Genomic DNA, 20,000 nt, shown 5'->3' on the forward strand with positions numbered 1-20,000 from the left:
TAGGTGCTTCCCAAGAGAAACCTGGAGTGTTTTCAGCACCATGGACAGAGGTTCCTGATACTATCCTCATTCTCTTTATACACTGTCAGTGTGTTCTATGAAATGACACCCAGGGCTACCTTACCAGTCAAACAGAAGAGGACCATTATATCCACATCCTTACTATTCTTTCATTTTCAAAGGTAGAACACAACGGTTTGGAAGGTGCAGCTTTTTGGCCTTTTAGAAGCTCCAAAGACATTTACCAAATGGATAAGGCCAGCCTCAGATGCCCAACGCATCTTCATGACTGGCTAGTCTGGAACCTGCTCCAACAGGTGCTCTCTCTCTCTCTCTCTGTCTCTGTCTCTCTCTCTCTCTCTCTCTCTCTCTCTCTCTCGCTGTGTGATGACATACATACCAATCATGGCTGTTTGCTTGAAGACTTGCTACACCATATAACACCACCGTTTAAATGTTTATATTTAGCTTCTCAGGAAAAAAAGAAAGGAAAGAAAAGGAAAAAGACACAGAGGGGAAGTTGATGGGCCAATGATAATTATTCAAATAAATACAGTACATTTTTATAGTTTTAAATTGATTTTATATTTATTATAAACTTGTTACACACACACACAGGGGGTCAGAGAGGTGTGAAGTTTCCACTGGTGTTTGCAACCAGTCTGCAGTGACACCATGATAAAAAATAACATGGATGATGGCAAGAGTATGGAAACTTCTAGACCGTGTGGTTTTTAGGTGTGAAGGTAAGAAGCCTAAGGCTTAAAGTCATCACAGAACAAACACACACACACACACAAACACACACACACACACACACACACACACACACACACACACACACACACACACGTGAGGTGAGGCTGATTCTAGGAAATAACGGCCATGTAAACCGCTGGGGCTGAGAATCCTCTGTGGTCAAACCATGGCGTGTGAGTGATATACAGCAACCAGCGCTCTGAGAAACAAACAAGAGGGCAGGATGCAGGGCAGGAGGACAGGGGCTGGCTTCAAAGAGAGAGATCAAGAGAGATCAAGAGAGAGAGAACATGACCAACAAACAGCCACAGGGCTCTGAGCTAGTGGGCCACAGGTAACTGGTAGGCATGCAACACACAGTGATGTACAAACATACACACACACACACACACACACACACACACAGACACACACAAACTCACACACACACATGCCCAAGCCACAAATATTTTCTGAAAAGCCTCAAATCTTTTTAGGTGTCTCTGACTTGAGTGGAGCTAATTCCATGACTGTGTAAATAAATATGAACCATGCATTGATCCCTCCCCCCCAACCCCCCCGCGCCCCGTCACCAAGTCTCTCTCTTTCCTCCCACCACAACCCCCGTCAACAACTTTGCTGGGCTAAAGCCACGAATGTTATCAAGTCCTAGCCATGCCCCTGATACTAACCTACTCCAGGCTTGAGGTGCTTTATGTACAGGTTGGTGAGCATAGATCAGTATTGTGTCGCTTTAACATTAGAGTGGAACATAGCATCCTGTTGGAAATGATCATTTTGTTTTAAATGTTGTGCTCTGTGTGCACCGAAAATACAATGTAGGGTACAACTAAAGTGCACTAATTTGACCAACAGTGCCTTCAAAAATCAAAACACACACACACACATTTGTACATTTTGTACAAAGGAAGTCAGAGTCCTGTAATCTAACATAGATTAAGGCCTTCAAATACTCACACATTAAGAAAAACAGAATTAATAATCCACTGTAGTTTCTCTGTACTTACGTACCTACCTGTGGTAATTACCCAATAACCCAATTACCCAATAATATACTATAATTCACCATATATTTACCATACATTTGGTGAAGTGCAGTGAAATTTTAAATTAGTCTTTTTTATTATTATTATCATTCGTATTATTATTATTATTATTATTAATATTAATAATAATGTTGATATTTATATATTCTACTACAAATCATATAGTCAACTTCATCCACCATTTCAGACATAGGAGCGCAATGAAAAATCATTATATTAGTACAGGCGCTGATTTGTTTCTGTATGTGTTCTCATGGAGGACAAGGACATGGAGAACAGTGCACACAACGCAGGATCATAGAGCAGAATAAACCTAAACTATAAAGATTCCTGAGACCTGCTTTTTGAACTCCCTTGTTTATCATACTTAAAATAAAAGGGTTGACTATAGTTATCTACAGCTAGGCTAAAGTATGTTTCTTTAACTATTAAGGGTTTAGGTTAATATCTTGACAACAAATACTACCTATATATTGACAAAGAGTTGGAAGAGTTGGAAGAATCGGAATGTATGGTTCAGAGTTAATAATTATGTACAATATTCAATAATCCAATGCATTTTATATTCATTTGTAACTGTTGCTTTTATTTGGACTGACTGAATAATAATACTGAATATAATACTTGTATATTCTGTTAGAGGAAATGACCTGAGGGAGGTGTGAAAAGGGGTCTCACCTCTCCCCTGGTCATGTCAAAGTGTCTTTGATGGCCCCCGCCCTCATGATCACAGGCCTCTGATGGCCCCCGCCCTCATGATCACAGGCCTCTGATGGCCCCCGCCCTCATGATCACAGGCCTCTGATGGCCCCCGCCCTCATGATCACAGGCCTCTGATGGCCCCCGCCCTCATGATCACAGGCCTCTGACAGTTGCTCACAGCTGGGTCTCTTAACCCATTTCCCCTGTGTAGCAAATGGTTCAGAGCCTTCCCCGTCTCCAAGATTAGGAGGGAAAACTATACAGCAAGTGTTGTGTGAGAGAGGGAGAGAGAGTGAGTGAGAGAGAGAGAGTGAGTATGTCACTGAGAGAAACAGAGAGAATTAAAGGGAAAAGGTAAAGAGAAAGAAAGAGTGTCCAGCTTCCTTAAGAACACAGCAGACGCTGTTTTTCATCTCTGAGAAGAGGACTGACAATCAGAAGTAGTCAGGACTGCAGGAGTGGCCATTTTGGGACACAAAACCAACCTGAGTCTATGAGCAGCACACCGTGAACATGACCAATGTCTCATGCGTTTGATCACCAGCTGTAAGGTGTAATGCTATATGCTGTACGCTGTGCTGTTGCATGTATATTTACTCGACAAAAGTTTGCAGTCAAAACCAGCTTCTCACACTGAGAAGGAAGAAATTTCGTTTACATGTGCGTGACTAAGGAAACACCCTCACAATTAGTGCTTAGCTCTTCAATAGGTGTAGCTCCAGGAAGTAATTTCAACCACTGGGAGTAGACTGAGTGCCAACTTCTGCAGTGGCCGGCTAAAACAGAGCTGTGTACCACACACACACACAAACACACACACACACACACACACACACACACACACACACACACACACACACACACACACACACACACACACACACACACACACACACACACACACACACACACACACACACACAAACACACACACACACACACTCTAACTCTTTCTCTGTCTCTCTCTCTCTCTCTCTCTCACTCACACACACAAACACACTGTAACACTTTCTCTGTCTCTCTCTCTCTCACACACACACACACAGCCTCTCTCTCACACAAACACATACACTAACTCTTTCTCTCTGTCTCAAACACACACACACACACACACACACACACACACACACACACGCACAAACACACACACACACACACACACACACACACACACACACACACACACACACACACACACCCAAGTGTCCCAAGTATGACTGCTTATTAGTTGCATTTAGTAATTCTGTTATTTTTGTACACAACTACACACCTCCTCCTTTTTCCTTCCAAAGCTAAGCCACCTCCTTACAATGTTTGAACTTCGACCCCAAATTTCAGACCTTCTCATTCCAAACCTCATGCCCCAAACTGTAATTGGACTATGAGATGTGGTGCAAGCAACTCCATGCACACGGCAGACTCAGAGATGATTCTGATCACCACAACACCTTCAGTGGCTTTCTTATCTCTCCTCCCAGATGGGATACATTGAGCAATGAGCAACTAAAGTTCAATACCCACAAAATCAGCTCTGTCATGTGAACAGATAGGAGAAATATCTTACAAAATAGCCAACTGAGTCTTATAAAGAGAGTGTCTACAGACTGGACCTCAGAAACCACTGCTACACTTACTAGTGTGTGTGAGAGAGAATCTTATTCAACATGAGGCCTGTCATCACACTGCTGATGGCATGTGTGGAGCTCAGATTCAGTGCACCCAAACTGAACGTCAGACAGAGATCCAGCTCAGGGAACTCAGAGCCATGGTGCTGGAGCTGAGAGGGCAGCTGACTGTCACCCAGAATGAACTAGAGAACACCAAGACTCTGCTGAACAAGATGGAGCCTGATGTGAAGAAAGAGATTACAGAGAAACCCAAGGTGGCATTCTCAGCAGGTCTGACCTCCCATTTCTATTGATGTGGACAGAAGAGGTTAACATCAAGACCAACAGGTGGTTACTGCCGTTTATCAGTCTTCTGTGTTAACAGAATGCTCATCGTGGACTACACTCTCCGCCCTAAATGTTTACAAAATATACTCGGAATGGATTCTTCATGTGTTTTTTTCACTCCATGTAAAGCAATATCATTATCCTCTTCTTTAACCAAATATTAGTGTGCAGTACATATGCTTTAAAACAGGGCAGCTTTTTAAGCTTCTTCTTTCAAACTCTTGTAAATGAGGAATCTGTAGACATGCAAGCAAGCTCCCAGTCAGAGCAGCCAGTACTGTCCAGTTGTTAGGTGAACATTCATTCAAATTGACCTCAGACTCCAGAGTTGTGTATTAGTATCTCTTTATTCAATATGCATATCGATCTCACTCATATCTTGGCAGACAAGACAGAAGCAAAGTTGAAAACATCATAAAGTTTATATAGGTTGAAGTTGGCGTTCTCTGATGTCAAAGCACTATGTCAGCAGAGAAAACCACATGGTGGGTTCCCACGTCCGAGGTCATGTTACTATGCATTTTGCAACGTTTGCGTGTCCATGTTCCAGATGTAGGAAAGAAGAACAGCTTCTGCTTACGTACACTAAAGTTTTAAGCAAACATACTGATGGAGATCATTTCGAAACAGGGTCATTCCACGCCAAACGGGACAATTAAAGGAAAATTCCCCACTCGACCATCTCAGATTTGGCTGAAAAAATTCAAGGTTATTCATACACTTCTTAATATGAATAGCTCTCTACTCCCAATAGTTTTGTCACAATAGGATGTTTTAGGGGGGAGGGGGTGCCAATACTTAAGACGCTTTTTGAGCAGCGTTTTGTGAAGAGCCATTTTCAAATTGCTATTACTAGAAATGTATTTAAGCTACCTCCTTCAAACTTTCTAGGCTTAAAATCTGATACCATAACTTGAATAATATGGATTTCCAAGGGTGTGGCTTGGGTGATCATAGTATTTGGGGTGCTTGAATTTGCTCGGAAATTTTTACTCTACGCTCTGTTGCAGCATCTTTGAAGGCCTGTGGAAAGCTCAATGTCAAAGCTAGAGACTTGATATGATACACAGATTTTATACACAAACGCAGTGTAAGCTCTGTGTCATAAACGTACCTTTTGCTACCATTTGAATGTGCTTCCATAGGCCATTGAATGCTGGGCGTGTACAAAAATCCCATATTTTCCAAAAAATATTTTGAGAAAACGAGGCAGAACACCATCACAAATGTTAAGAACACATATCTAATCTTTCCAAAAAAAATAGTTTCATGTTGGTAAATGCTGTAATTTTTTTGCTATAGCATGCCAAAAATGGCACAAAAATGGGTTTTCATCCATTTGCAAGCTTTAATATCTTCCAGCCCATTCATCACATAAGGACAGTTTTTTAATACAACATACGAAGCATACATAGGAAGGTCTGTGTATAATATTAAGTCTCCAGCTTTAACATTGAGCTTTCCACAGATATTCAAAGATGCTGCAACAAAGCTTAAAGTAAAATTCAAAGTAAAATCTGTCTCTCTCTCTCACTCACTCTCTCTGTCTGCCTCTCTGTCAGTTTGTCTGTCTCTCTCTCTGTCAGTCTGTCTCTGTTTTTGTCTCTCTCTCTTTCTCTCAATCTGTCTGTCTGTCTCTCTCTCTCTCACACACACACACACACACACACACACACACACACACACACACACACACACACACACACACACACACACACACACACACAAACACACTCTAAATCTTCTCCGTCTTCCTCTCTCTCTCTCACATACACACACACACACACACACACACACACACACACACACACACACACACACACACACACACTCTAAATCTTCTCCGTCTTCCTCTCTCTCTCTCACATACACACACAGCCTCTCTCTCACACAAACACATACACTAACTCTTTCTCTCCGTCTCAAACACACACACACACACACACATTTACATTTACATTTACATTTAGTCATTTAGCAGACGCTTTTGTCCAAAGCGACGTACAAGGGAGAGAACAGTCAAGCTAAGAGCAATAAAAAGCATGGTGTAACAATACACACACACACACACATATAAACACACACACAAACACGCTCTAACTCTTTCTCTTTCTCTGTCTCTCTCTCTCTCTCTCACAGACACACACACAGCCTCTCTTTCACACAAACACATACACTAAATGAGAAATCTGTAGCCATGCAAGCATGCTCCGCGTCAGAGCAGCCAGTACTGTCCAAATGAGTTGTTAGGTGAAAATTCACATTAAAATTGACCTCAGACTCCAGAGTTGTGTATTAGTATCTCTTTATTCAATATGCATGTCGGGCTCACTCATGTCTTGGCAGACAAGATAGTAGCAAAGTTGAAAACATCATAAGGTTTATATAGGTTGAAGTTGGCGTTCTCTGATGTCAAAGCACTATGTCAGCAGAGAAAACCACATGGTGGGTTCCCACGTCCGAGGTCATGTTACTATGCATTTTGCAACATTTGCGTGTACATGTTCCAGATGTAGGAAAGAAGAACAGCTTCTGCTTACGTACACTAAAGTTTTAAGCAAACACTGATGGAGATCATTTCGAAACACTGTTAATGACTTCAGAATATATTAAGCAAGTGCCTGGTATTAATATATACCTTGTATGAATCATGTGCTTATGTAAGAAGGAACATGGCTTTCTGTGTTTCTGTGTGTGTGTAACTTAGATTATTAGGTGCCACATAGTCTGCATATGTGCAAGAGCATTATTTGGGTGAGCTCATTGGTGACAGGGTCGAAATGTGCTTTCTCGACCCTGCAGACATCCTTGGAAGACAAGAAGCTCTGTCATGGACCTAGAATGACTGAGATGTTAAACATTTATGGCATCAGCATTAGATAAACTTTTATCTATATAAACCTTGTGCGATGTGTTTAATATTGCTTCTCTCTCGTCTGCTGCAGTCTGGGAGTAATCCGGGCTCCCTCTCTCTCTGAGAGAGGGTCCGTGCTTCTCTCTGACATGCCAGGACGTGGGTGAGCCCAACGAGTTTGTTGTTGTTGTCTAATAAATATACTTATATGCAAATCCGGAGTCCTGAGTGAATCAGAGTCCTAACTTGAGTGAATTTTCACCTAACACATACAAAGCCAGAAAGGTCAGCAATTAAGAAACAAAGGCATGTGATTACCACACATACATGATTATAGCCAGAGTTTTACATTTCTCTATCCTGAGTCCTTTCAGCATTTTCTGTGATGCTAACCCACATAAGACACATAGCATGACTGCACTAGCAAGGATACACATATCAAAGCTACACTATAATCAGTGGATCTGACAGAGTTTTGATGTTTTGAAACCCAGCATCCCCTCTCTCCATTGCCCACCCCACTCCATGCCGCCTAGGTTTAGATAGGCTAAGGGACTGGCAGGCAGACACACCTCCTGGTACTGGTAAAGTTAATATTGTTAAAATGTATACACTCTATTCTCTTAACACAATTACAAATGTTACTCTTCTGGATGTAACATTAATTCACCTGCTGAGGGAGAATACTGAGGTAAGGAAACGATAATAGATTGGTAGTAATAAAATAACACCTTTAGACTAATCTAAATCAAACTATATCTCATCTATATTGACCAAATGTAGTCAGTTTCTCCGGACCTTCCATCATCAATATTAATATAATTCCATAAAGTTACCCAAAGATCTATTTTCCTTATTTATTTTTCCTCTTCTACAGTTTTTGTAATTATTTGTGACTATTTGCCTTTGGTGAGAACTATATCCTCACTAGCATTCACTGAAGGAATAGATATGATTCTTAAAGTTTAAGACGAAGGGGCGAAACTAGGACATGAAGCATTACCTGCCCTACATGATGGGTGACAAGCTTGCACTTTCCCACAACATTGATAACTGATAACCAGATATGTCCTGGAAAAAAACATCATATCAGTGTACCTCGACTCAGTTCACCCCGAAAGGGATGAAACCTCTATAAATAATCACTAAATAACGTAAAAAGAGAAGATGTTCAAAGACTGCCTCTCATAAAGTACTCCTGCAACTGCTAATACTATTAATACTGAAGGGACCAGCATAGGTCATAAGAATATGCCATAGTCAATAAGTCAATGATATTATACCTAGTCATAATTGTTACTTTTATTTGGATTTAACTAGCCATGAGTGGACTTTGCTTGGTGAATATTCTTTGTCTCTGAACTGGGTAAGTGAGGTGCGACATTGGTCTCACCTCCCCCCCAGGTCGAGACAAAGAACCCTGCATGCATGGCCCATTTGAATAGACGGTGACACCCCTTAATGTCAGTGTATTTAACAGACTGTTCCCCAAGGAACAAATCAGATATGCTGAGGTGAAGTTCTGTGAGGGAGGATGGATCTGAAAGTCTCTGTCTCACAAATGGTCGGCCGCCATTCTTCAAGAATAAACCTGAATCCTGACTGATCAAACCTAAGACTGAATCTTCAATATATGGTATAAAACGAATTACCATCAGATGGAGGTCCTCACCGAAAGATACGCTCTTGTATTTGCTGATTCGAGTTTGCTGTAAGATGCCTTTTCACCCCGGTTTGACACAACACTTTGGTAAGTATTCGAGTTTGCTGTAAGATGTCTCTTCACCCCGGGTTGACACAACACTTTGGTAAGTACACTTACCTAATTTTGGGAAATATAGGAAGTAGAGTCCTGTCTAAGAACAGAAATCTTATGTTATTTTACTTTTATTTTTATTGTGATGTCTTAGAAGTTGACACACACGGTGCTTGTCTTAGAAGTTGACACATCGAAGTTTTTGGGTATTGGTCCGAGGCAGTCTGAGCTGTGCTTGTGATATACTCTATTGTTTTACTTACCGCTCAGATATTTAATCCCAAGAGAATTGAAGTGTTTGTGGTCATAAAGGGTGTGTTTGAAAAGATCTTCAGCATCTTTAAGTTTACCTAATCTTGGGAAAATTTAGGCCATAGATTTTAGTCATTTCCAACAGGCAACCCCCTGTGTGGAGATAGACAAATTCGAGCTTCCTTGAAGCTCCATATTCGAGTGTTCTGCCAGAAATTGGAGTAATTCTCCCCTGTTCTGAAAGACACTCCACGGACTTACTAAAAGTTCCATTCAGGCTCTAAAAAAGTCTTCACGGGCATCTGGTGCAACACAGTCTGAGCTGGGGTTGTACATTTGTTCCACAAATCTAGTTTTGCCGCTATTATTCCCAAGAGAATAGAAGTGTTTTGTGGTCATAACGGGTGTTTGGAAAAAGGATCTACAGTGGTTTATTTTAATATTTGAATTTAGAAATAGTTCTAAGTCAATTTGTAAATTATTTGCATTAGATTGTGGAGATTCAGTTCTTGGATTTGACCAGTCATGATTCAAGACATAAGATTCTTTTAAGTCCAGATTTCACAATGCTTTTGATAAAGTCAGATGTTAGACTGCTAAATGTTAAACTGTGTCTGTTCACACAATAGTTAGACAGCTCTCACGCATACCACTTAATTCACACTTCAGGCACAGCCGCACCTGTGACCTTGATGGCCCATTAAGCTGAAGTGAACCACACTAAAGCCACATAGCAAGACAAACTTTAAGCATTTGTTTTGCATACACATTGATTTTCTTAATTCATGCTAAAATCATTGTATGAAGTGTTACAATTATGAATAATTGTAAGCGTATTTTTAACGGAACAAAGTCTTCATCCTTAGTGTATGGGTTTAAGGTACATGGAAAATAAGATGTTTTTTTTTTTTTTTTTTTCCTTCCGGAAACCGTACGTGATCTTACAGCAGCAGACGACTGCTGTTAGATCAAAAGGGGGAGGTGTTGAGCTTCAGAGAGAATTGACCTTAATAAGATGATAACTGCAAAATGTGTTTTTTTTCTCAAAACAGGTTTAGCTGCTGAATTTCTGACTTCATCAAATGATCCAGGAGCAATTAATGAATTAAGGAATGCCTTAAATGGTTTGGCATTCAAGTGCCATTGGAATCTGGATAAAAATTGATTTTATGAGATAATTTTGTAACTAACTAACTAATTGTAACTCTGTAAACAGATTGATTCCTTTCTCTTAGGAATGGACACATCTGTCTCCGGAACAAGCGAATGAATGTGTGTGTGTATGCCTGTAGGCTGGCCAGCCGTCGTATGAATGAATGAATGAACTTACAGGACTGTTTAACCTACATTTGACCACTGACTTTGTCTTTAAGTGAAATTGTTTGAATTGAAGGAGATTTAAAAACGTTTTCTTTCTTTCAATCATTCCATTTCTTTCAAACATTCAACTTCTTTCAAAATCCCCACTCTCAGTTCTTTATTTGGTTAGTATGGGTCTGTGGTTTTTAAATGCCCAAACCTTGCAGATAACAGGATGATGTGATGTCTCTTGTGAGATTAAAGGAAACCTGCTTTTGTCTGAGATTAAGCTGTCTGCCGTCTTTCACACCCAATACCAAATGTCTATTGTCTGATGTGTTGAGTATGCTAACAGGCTTCCTGCCTCATGGAGGTGTTGGCCGGTATTATCTTTTTCTGAGATCTCGTTACAGACAGTTTTAGGAATATGGAGAATAGCGATGACAAAAAAGGAAGCAGCTTCTCACCAAGGTGTCGAAAGGGGGACCATTCCAGAAAATCAACAGATGAAGGAACAGCAGAATCGTTTGAACTTCAAACAAACGCCATGCCGCATCTGGCCAGGACGTCGAAATGAGGACAAACTCAGACCACAGCCATCAACCCAGATCAACACCTCTGGAATCCACAGGACCACCGCAACACCTGAACCGATGACCACCACTCCCCAAGAAGAGATGACGGGGACACCTCAAAGAAATGGCAATCTCCTGATATGCTAAGAGATGCATAGGTGGAATGACCCCATAAGGAGCAAAGACCACAGGAGGGGAACAACTGAGACAAGCCAAGCGTCACAGACACACACACACACACACTAACACGCACAAACACACACACACGTCCTACCCCCTCCCAAGGAAAGTCAACCCTTGCTTTTAAACAAAGGCAAGACACAATACACAGAGTGTCAAGACACACACACCTTCAACCATCATAGACGATCAACTCCAAGGGACCACGGAAAAAATCGGGAACGATTACCATCACCATCAAAGACACACACATTCTGGAGTGACACACACGAACACACACACACAGAGACACACACTTAACCGTATTACCGTCAACCCACATTACAATAAAGTAATGCTCCATGTCATGTACCCCTCAGTAACCAGAAAGGAAATGTTTTAAAATGTTGTGACACTATAATGTATCTCCCATAATCCGTTATCTTCTGTACTATTGTTTAATCCTAACCTTTCATTTTAGCTTAGTTTACCTTAGAGTTAACATGTGTAATTAAGTTGGTTCTGTGTTCTCACCGCTTGTAAACTGCATTTTCCGAATGGGTACCATGTACATATATGTATTACTTCTGTTATATTTCTCTGCTCTCACGGCTAAAATAGGATGGTTATGTTGATATAACATCGGGAAGGAATTTGTCCCTAAATCAGAGGTCCACACAATTGGCGAAAAAGCGTGGGGCACTCTGTAACATGGGTTTCGCCTTCCCTCGTGAGAGAATGCCACATTTATGAGACAAAGACTGAACAAAGCCACTCACTCAAGAAAAAGAAAATAGTTAAATGATCTGATGTTTAAGACATACAGTCTTAAAAAGGGGGAAGGAAGGGACCAGCATAGGTCATAAGAATATGCCATAGTCAATAAGTCAATGATATTATACCTAGTCATAATTGTTACTTTTATTTGGATTTAACTAGCCATGAGTGGACTTTGCTTGGTGAATATTCTTTGTCTCTGAACTGGGTAAGTGAGGTGCGACATTGGTCTCACCTCCCCCCCAGGTCGAGACAAAGAACCCTGCATGCATGGCCCATTTGAATAGACGGTGACACCCCTTAATGTCAGTGTATTTAACCGACTGTTCCCCAAGGAACAAATCAGAAATGCTGAGGTGAAGTTCTGTGAGGGAGGATGGATCTGAAAGTCTCTGTCTCACAAATGGTCGGCCGCCATTCTTCAAGAATAAACCTGAATCCTGACTGATCAAACCTAAGACTGAATCTTCAATATATGGTATAAAACTAATTACCATCAATACCTCCAATTCAAAGGATTTCCTTTTGAAGTCTATATGTTTCTAGAAACTTCCTTCCTCTCTGGTATGACATTGCAGCCTCAGATAAACAGAATATGAAGCCCCACCTGTCTACATTATGGGTGACAGGTTTGTATTTTCCCACACCACTGATAACCCGATATGTCCTGGAAAATCTACAGTTTCTAATTTTGGTCAGTGTCCCTGGACTTTATTTAACCTAAAAACGTCATGAAATTTCTTGCATAATGAGTAACTGAGGCATATAAAAGAGGGTGTCTCAGGAGTGAGACTAACAACCGTCTACAACTACTACTACTGCTACTACATAACTAGTGTCAGAGAGGGAGTGATGTTAAAGATGAGGGCTGTTATCACACTGCTGGTGCTGCTGCTCTCCATGTGTGGATCTCAGACTCGGAGCACCCAGTCTGAAGTTCACACAGAGAGCCAGAGCACTGGGGATGCTGCTGCTGCTGGTGCAGTCTCTACCGAGCTGGACGTCTCTACTGAGCTCAGGGAACTCAGAGACATGGTAGTGGAGCTGAGGGTGACTCTGAGCTTCACTCAGGATGAGCTACGAAACACCAAAGACCTGCTGAGGTCAGTTACTGAGAGACTTGCAGCCACTGAGAATGACATGGAGGACGTGAAGAAAGACACTGCAGCACAACAAACAGACCTGACCATTATGAAGACTGAAGTGATGGACCTGAAGATGGAACTGTCTGCTAGTGAGACTGAGGTGGAGGAGCTAAAAACGGGACATGCAGCACAGGAGGCAGAGCTGACAGCAGTGGAGACCAGACTGATAGCCACTGAGACTAAAGTAGAGAATCTGGAGAAAAGGATTACAGAAAACCCCAAGGTGGCATTCTCAGTAGGTCTGACTAACTCAGGATACATAGAGACTGGGAAAACTGATCTGAACTTGGTCTTCACTAAAATCATCACCAATGTTGGAAAGGCCTACAACTACATGAATGGCTATTTCACAGCTCCAGTAAAAGGAGTCTACTACTTCAGATTCACAGTCATGGATCTACCTGCGGGCTATATGGAAATCAGGATGCGTAAGAATGGACAGCATGTCATGCATTTGAAAGAGTATGATGCCTATAGTCAATACTCCTATCTCTCCAGTGGTGTGACTCTGCAGCTGGAGGTGGGAGATCTAGTTAACATGCAACTCCCTCCAGGCCACAATCTCTATGATGATAGTAATAACCACAGCATCTTCAGTGGCTTCCTGCTCTTTTCTCTTTGAAGGGAACAGACTCCTCAACTGCTCATGATGTCAAATGATAAAAAATATGCTTCGTGATCATGCTCAAATAAAGCACCTTTAAAATATAATCCTTCTGTGTCATCATTGGAAATATTGAGCAATGCTTTATCAACACAAATGAATATTTATGGAGTTTTTTTCCTGGCTTTAATCAAGAGCGTGGAGCCGAGAGGGAAAAGATGCAACAAGGGTCATTCCACGCCAAACGGGACAATTAAAGGAAAATTCCCCACTCGACCATCTCAGATTTGGCTGAAAAAATTCAAGGTTGTTCAAATAGTCCCAAATATTAGCTCTCTACTCCAAATAGTTTAGTCACAAAATTATGTTTTAGGGGTGATGGGGTGCCTGTACTGTTTTAGCAGTGTTTTCTGTACAGCCATTTTCAAATTGATATAACTATAAATGTATTTCAGCTACCTCCTTCAAACTTTCTAGGCTTAAAATCTGATACCATAACTTGAATAATATGGATTTCCAAGGGTGTGGCTTGGGTGATCATAGTATTTGGGGTGCTTGAATTTGCTCGGAATTTTTTCTCTACGTTCTGTTGCAGCATCTCTGAAGGCCTGTGGAAAGCTCAATGTTAAAGCTAGAGACTTGATATGATACACAGATTTTATACACAAACGCAGTTTAAGCTCTGTGTCATAAACTTACCTTTTGATACCATTTGAATGTGCTTCCATAGGCCATCGAATTACATTTACATGCTGGGCGTGTACAAAAATCCCATATTTTCCCAAAAATATTTTGAGAAAACGAGGCCATCACACACACCATCACACATTTTTGATATGTTAAGAACAAATATCTAATCTTTCCAAAAAAAATTGTTTCATGTTGGTAAATGCTGTCATTTTTTTGAAAATATGGCACAAAATGGGTTTTCATCCATTTTCAAGCTTTAATATCTTCCAGCCCATTCATCACACAAGGACAGTTTTTTAATACAACATACAAAGCATACATAGGAAGGTCTGTGTATAATATCAAGTCTCCAGCTTTAATATTGAGCTTTCCACAGGTATTCAAAGATGCTGCAACAAAGTGTAAAGTAAAATTTTCTCCAGCAAATTCAAGCACCCCGAATACTATGATATACCCAGGCCACACCCTTGGGAGTCCATAATCTTCAAGTAATGGTATCATATTTTAAGCCTAGAAAGTTTGAAGGAGCTAGCTTAAATTCTTTTCTAGTAATATCAATTTGAAAATGGCTCTTCAGAAAACGCTGCTCAAAAAGCGTCTCAAGTACAGGCACCCCCTCCCCCCTAAAACATCGTTTTGTGACAAAACTATTGGGAGTAGAGAGCTAATATTTTGGACTATACCTATTAAGAAGTGTATGAACAACCTTGATTTTTTTCAGCCAAATCTGAGACGGTCGAGTGGGAGCCATTGTCCCGTTTGGCGTGGAATGACCCCTAAGTCTCTCTGTCTGTCTGTCTCTCCCTCTGTCTGTGTCTGTCTGTCTCTCCCTCTGTCTGTCTGTCTCTCTGTCTCTCTCTCTCACTCACTCTGTCTGTCTGCCTCTGTCAGTTTGTCTGTCTCTCTCTCTGTCAGTGTGTCTCTGTCTTTGTCTCTCTCTCTTTCTCTCACTCTGTCTGTCTGTCTGTCTCTCTCACTCTATCTGTCTGTCTGTCTCTCTGTCTCTCACTCTGTCTCTCTCTCTCTCACACACACACACACACACACACACACACACACACACACACACACACACACACACACACACTCTGTCTCTGTCTCTCTCTCTCTCTTTCTCTCAATCTGTCTGTCTGTCTCTCTCTCTCACACACACACACACACACACACACACACACACACACACACAAACACACTCTAAATCTTCTCCGTCTTCCTCTCTCTCTCTCACATACACACACAGCCTCTCTCTCACACAAACACATACACTAACTCTTTCTCTCCGTCTCAAACACACACACACACACATTTACATTTACATTTACATTTAGTCATTTAGCAGGCGCTTTTGTCCAAAGCGACGTACAAGGGAGAGAACAGTCAAGCTAAGAGCAATAAAAAGCATGGTGTAACAATACACACACACACACACATATAAACACACACACAAACACGCTCTAACTCTTTCTCTGTCTCTCTCTCTCTCTCTCTCTCACACACACACACACACAGCCTCTCTCTCACACAAACACATACACTAAATGAGAAATCTGTAGCCATGCAAGCATGCTCCGCGTCAGAGCAGTCAGTACTGTCCAAATGAGTTGTTAGGTGAAAATTCACATTAAAATTGACCTCAGACTCCAGAGTTGTGTATTAGTATCTCTTTATTCAATATGCATGTCGGGCTCACTCATGTCTTGGCAGACAAGATAGTAGCAAAGTTGAAAACATCATAAGGTTTATATAGGTTGAAGTTGGCGTTCTCTGATGTCAAAGCACTATGTCAGCAGAGAAAACCACATGGTGGGTTCCCACGTCCGAGGTCATGTTACTATGCATTTTGCAACGTTTGCGTGTCCATGTTCCAGATGTAGGAAAGAAGAACAGCTTCTGCTTACGTACACTAAAGTTTTAAGCAAACATACTGATGGAGATCATTTCGAAACCCTGTTATTGACTTCAGAATATATTAAGCAAGTGCCTGGTATTAATATATACCTTGTATGAATCATGTGCTTATGTAAGAAGGAACATGGCTTTCTGTGTTTCTGTGTGTGTGTAACTTAGATTATTAGGTGCCACATAGTCTGCATATGTGCAAGAGCATTATTTGGGTGAGCTCATTGGTGACAGGGTCGAAATGTGCTTTCTCGACCCTGCAGACATCCTTGGAAGACAAGAAGCTCAGTCATGGACCTAGAATGACTGAGATGTTAAACATTTATGGCATCAGCATTAGATAAACTTTTATCTATATAAACCTTGTGCGATGTGTTTAATATTGCTTCTCTCTCGTCTGCTGCAGTCTGGGAGTAATCCGGGCTCCCTCTCTCTCTGAGAGAGGGCCCGTGCTTCTCTCTGACCTGCCAGGACGTGGGTGAGCCCAACGAGCTTGTTGTTGTTGTCTAATAAATATACTTATATGCAAATCCGGAGTCCTGAGTGAATCAGAGTCCTAACTTGAGTGAATTTTCACCTAACACATACAAAGCCAGAAAGGTCAGCAATTAAGAAACAAAGGCATGTGATTACCACACATACATGATTATAGCCAGAGTTTTACATTTCTCTATCCTGAGTCCTTTCAGCATTTTCTGTGATGCTAACCCACATAAGACACATAGCATGACTGCACTAGCAAGGATATACATATCAAAGCTACACTATAATCAGTGGATCTGACAGAGTTTTGATGTTTTGAAACCCAGCATCCCCTCTCTCCATTGCCCACCCCACTCCATGCCGCCTAGGTTTAGATAGGCTAAGGGACTGGCAGGCAGACACACCTCCTCGTACTGGTAAAGTTAATATTGTTGAAATGTATACACTCTATTCTCTTAACACAATTACAAATGTTACTCTTCTGGATGTAACATTAGTTCACCTGCTGAGGGAGAATACTGGAGTAAGGAAACGATAATAGATTGGTAGGAATAAAATAACACATTTAGATTAATCTAACTCAAACTATATCTCATCTATATTGACCAAATGTAGTCAGTTTCTCCGGACCTTCCATCATCAATATTAATATAATTCCATAAAGTTACCCAAAGATCTATTTTCCTTATTTATTTTTCCTCTTCTACAGTTTTTGTAATTATTTGTGACTATTTGCCTTTGGTGAGAACTATATCCTCACTAGCATTCACCGAAGGAATAGATATGATTCTTAAAGTTTAAGACGAAGGGGCGAAACTAGGACATGAAGCATTACCTGCCCTACATGATGGGTGACAAGCTTGCACTTTCCCACAACATTGATAACTGATAACCAGATATGTCCTGGAAAAAAACATCATATCAGTGTACCTCGACTTAGTTCACCCCGAAAGGGATGAAACCTCTATAAATAATCACTAAATAACGTAAAAAGAGAAGATGTTCAAAGACTGCCTCTCATAAAGTACTCCTGCAAATGCTAATACTATTACTACCTCCAATTCAAAGGATTTCCTTTTGAAGTCTATATGTTTCTAGAGACTTCCTTCCTCTCTGGTATGACATTGCAGCCTCACATGAACAGAATATGAAGCCCCACCTGTCTACATTATGGGTGACAGGTTTGTATTTTCCCACACCACTGATAACCCGATATGTCCTGGAAAACGTCATGAAATTTCTTGCATAATGAGTAACTGAGGCATATAAAAGAGGGTGTCTCAGGAGTGAGACTAACAACCGTCTACAACTACTACTACTGCTACTACATAACTAGTGTCAGAGAGGGAGTGATGTTAAAGATGAGGGCTGTCATTACACTACTGGTGCTGCTGCTCTCCATGTGTGGAGCTCAGACTCGGACCACCCAGTCTGAAGTTCACACAGAGAGCCAGAGCACTGGGGATGCTGCTGCTGCAGTCTCTACCGAGCTGGACGTCTCTACTGAGCTGGACGTCTCTACTGAGCTCAGGGAACTCAGAGACATGGTAGTGGAGCTGAGGGTGACTCTGAGCCTCTCTCAGGATGAGCTACGAAACACCAAAGACCTGCTGAGGTCAGTAACTGAGAGACTTGCAGCCACTGAGAATGACATGGAGGACGTGAAGAAAGACACTGCAGCACAACACACAGACCTGACCATTATGAAGACTGAAGTGATGAACCTGAAGATGGAACTGTCTGCTAGTGAGACTGAGGTGGAGGAGCTAAAAACGGGACATGCAGCACAGGAGGCAGAGCTGACAGCAGTGGAGACCAGACTGATAGCCACTGAGACTAAAGTAGAGAATCTGGAGAAAAGGATTACAGAAAACCCCAAGGTGGCATTCTCAGCAGGTCTGACTAACTCAGGATACATAGAGACTGGGAAAACTGATCTGAACTTGGTCTTCACTAAAATCATCACCAATGTTGGAAAGGCCTACAACTACATGAATGGCTATTTCACAGCTCCAGTAAAAGGAGTCTACTACTTCAGATTCACAGTCATGGATGTACTTGCTGGCTTTATGGAAATCAGGATGCTTAAGAATGGACAGCATGTCATGCATTTGAAAGAGTATGATGCCTATGGTCAATACTCCTATCTCTCCAGCGGTGTGACTCTGCAGCTGGAGCTGGGAGATGTAGTTAACATGCGACTCCCTCCAGGCCACAAACTCTATGATGATAGTAATAACCACAGCATCTTCAGTGGCTTCCTGCTCTTTTCTCTTTGAAGGGAACAGACTGCTCAACTGCTCATGATGTCAAATGATAAAAAATATGCTTCATGATCATGCTCAAATAAAGCACCTTTAAAATATAATCCTTCTGTGTCATCATTGGAAATATTGAGCAATGCTTTATCAACACAAATGAATATTTATGGAGTTTTTTTCCTGGCTTTAATCAAGAGCGTGGAGCCGAGAGGGAAAAGATGCAACAAATGAAAAGGAAGAAAAGGAGAGGGAGAAAGAGAGAGTTTGTGTGTGTGTGTGTGTGTGAGAGAGTGTGAGAGAGAGCGTTGGTTTAGTTGACACCAAATTTTTCAGCAGCTTGGTTTGAAGTGTTTGAGACCAGGCCACTAGGCAACAAACCCATACCCAAAATCATCTCTCAAAACAGACAAAAGATTAATACAGACATCTTATCTCAACCACACTGTGTTCATCGACTGGACAGAGACAAATGGAAGATTAGGAGGGAAAACTATACAGCAAGTGTTGTGTGAGAGAGGGAGAGAGAGTGAGTGAGAGAGAGAGAGTGAGTATGTCACTGAGAGAAAGAGAGAGAATTAAAGGGAAAAGGTAAAGAGAAAGAAAGAGTGTCCAGCTTCCTAAAGAGCACAGCCGATGCTGTTTTTCATCTCTGAAAAGAGGACTGACAATCAGAGGTAGTCAGGACTGCAGGAGTGGCCATTTTGGGACACAAAACCAACCTGAGTCTATGAGCAGCACACCGTGAACATGACCAATGTCTCATGCGTTTGATCATCAGCTGTAA

The 20,000-nt window shown here is 41.4% G+C and overlaps 2 protein-coding genes across 2 annotated transcripts; both read left to right on the forward strand.

The window, feature by feature from the left end:
• The first annotated feature begins 13,166 nt into the window (after positions 1 to 13,166).
• LOC116220849 (complement C1q-like protein 4) lies at positions 13,167 to 14,083 on the forward strand. Its single transcript, XM_031569794.1, has one exon. It carries the CDS (start codon positions 13,167 to 13,169, stop codon positions 13,899 to 13,901), a length of 735 nt encoding a protein of 244 aa, XP_031425654.1. The 3' UTR covers positions 13,902 to 14,083.
• Positions 14,084 to 18,499: 4,416 nt separating this feature from the next.
• Positions 18,500 to 19,332, forward strand: LOC105908705 (complement C1q-like protein 4). Its single transcript, XM_031569795.1, has one exon. The coding sequence runs from the start codon at positions 18,500 to 18,502 to the stop codon at positions 19,232 to 19,234; it is 735 nt and encodes a 244-aa protein (XP_031425655.1). The 3' UTR covers positions 19,235 to 19,332.
• Positions 19,333 to 20,000: the final 668 nt, after the last annotated feature.

Source organism: Clupea harengus, chromosome 6 (genome assembly GCF_900700415.2).
Source record: "Clupea harengus chromosome 6, Ch_v2.0.2, whole genome shotgun sequence".
In the NCBI taxonomy this organism is placed as follows: domain Eukaryota; kingdom Metazoa; phylum Chordata; class Actinopteri; order Clupeiformes; family Clupeidae; genus Clupea; species Clupea harengus.

Coding starts and splice junctions, on each gene's coding strand:
- LOC116220849 (XM_031569794.1), top strand. CDS start 13,167: ATGGTAGTGGAGCTGAGGGTGACTCTGAGCTTCACTCAGGATGAGCTA.
- LOC105908705 (XM_031569795.1), top strand. CDS start 18,500: ATGGTAGTGGAGCTGAGGGTGACTCTGAGCCTCTCTCAGGATGAGCTA.